Source organism: Pan paniscus, chromosome 12, assembly GCF_029289425.2.
Source record: "Pan paniscus chromosome 12, NHGRI_mPanPan1-v2.0_pri, whole genome shotgun sequence".
Lineage (NCBI taxonomy): Eukaryota > Metazoa > Chordata > Mammalia > Primates > Hominidae > Pan > Pan paniscus.
The window spans coordinates 84,555,835-84,557,023 of record NC_073261.2 but is presented as its reverse complement, the minus strand read 5'-3'; the positions used below and the strand labels follow the sequence as shown (position 1 = coordinate 84,557,023).

The following is a 1,189-nucleotide window of genomic DNA, read 5'->3' as shown; positions in this document are numbered from 1 at the left end:
CATAGATTAAAGTACACCAGAATAGTCACTTTCTTTCCCTATGTGGGCCTCAGTTTCCCCAGTGGTCCAAGGAAGGAGTAGATGGCATGGCTTCTGAATCCCTTCTAATCTCTAATTATACATCTGTAAAATGAAGGGATAGAAGATGATGCCTGACTTTTCTTCCATCTCCTACATTCTTTGATCTCAGGAATCATCTCACTTCACTCTCTCTCAGAGAAGGCAACTGTAGCTCAGAGAGATGAAGTGACTTGCCCAAGGCTACGCAGCAGGGCCTAGACCTGCAGGGCCCCTGAGTCCTACCTAGCTCAGCATTCATGTGTTTTTACATGTGTGCTGTGTGTGTATATGTGAGCACATATATGTGAATACATGACAAGGTGGCATATTCTAAAGATTCTTTGTGTGTGTGTGTGTGAGTCAAAGATTTTGTCATTTCTTGCATTTGAAGTACTCTTCAACGACATCCTTGGCCTGGGACTCCGTGCCATAGTCCTTAAGTACTACACAACTGCGACCAACCACTTTACGGGGTTTCCCCTCTCTGTCAGTTTTACAGAGGCCTACCCATTCCCCTAGTTTCTTGTTGTCATCAACCTTAATTAGGTCGATTTGGTGTTCAGCACAAAGGGCCTCCACCAACTTGACATCCATAGGCTCATCACAGTTGGATGCAAGCACACAAAGGTGGGCTTGGCGCTTGTCTAAGGATTTGGCAGCTTTGCAAATTCCACATGCTAGGCCATAGTGGATGAGGGTGGTCTTCAGCACCTCTTGTAAAGCAGTATTAACGTCCATTACACCTCCAACAGCAATGCGTTCCTCGGCCATGGCAGTGGGTTATGGGTGAAGCCCAATCTTGAACACACCAAAGCCTCTGCGTCCGCATAACTTGGCGGTGGCAGGGGAAGAGCATATTCTAAAGATTCTTGTTAAGCTCAGACATTTCCTAAGGCATCCATGCAGGTCAGGGGTGCTGTGTATCCAAGTCCTGGATGTGAAGCAGGAGGAAGCAGATGTAAGGAGGTAGGAGCTACAGGAAAGCTCAAAGGATCACATCTCCCTCCTCCTCCCCAGTCTCTGCATCACAGGGGCTCATGCTCCTTGCTTAGCCTGATGAGGCTACATCCAGCCAGCCCAGCCTGGTGAAGCTGCTTCCTGCTCCCAGCTCAGGAGCTCCAGCCAGGAC

At 48.4% G+C, this 1,189-nt stretch overlaps 1 protein-coding gene across 1 annotated transcript; it reads right to left on the bottom strand.

Moving 5' to 3' along the window:
- Positions 1 to 432: 432 nt before the first annotated feature.
- On the bottom strand, positions 433 to 831 carry LOC100971623 (small ribosomal subunit protein eS12-like). The gene has a single exon (XM_034952429.1). It carries the CDS (start codon positions 829 to 831, stop codon positions 433 to 435), a length of 399 nt encoding a protein of 132 aa, XP_034808320.1.
- Between the last annotated feature and the right edge of the window lie 358 nt (positions 832 to 1,189).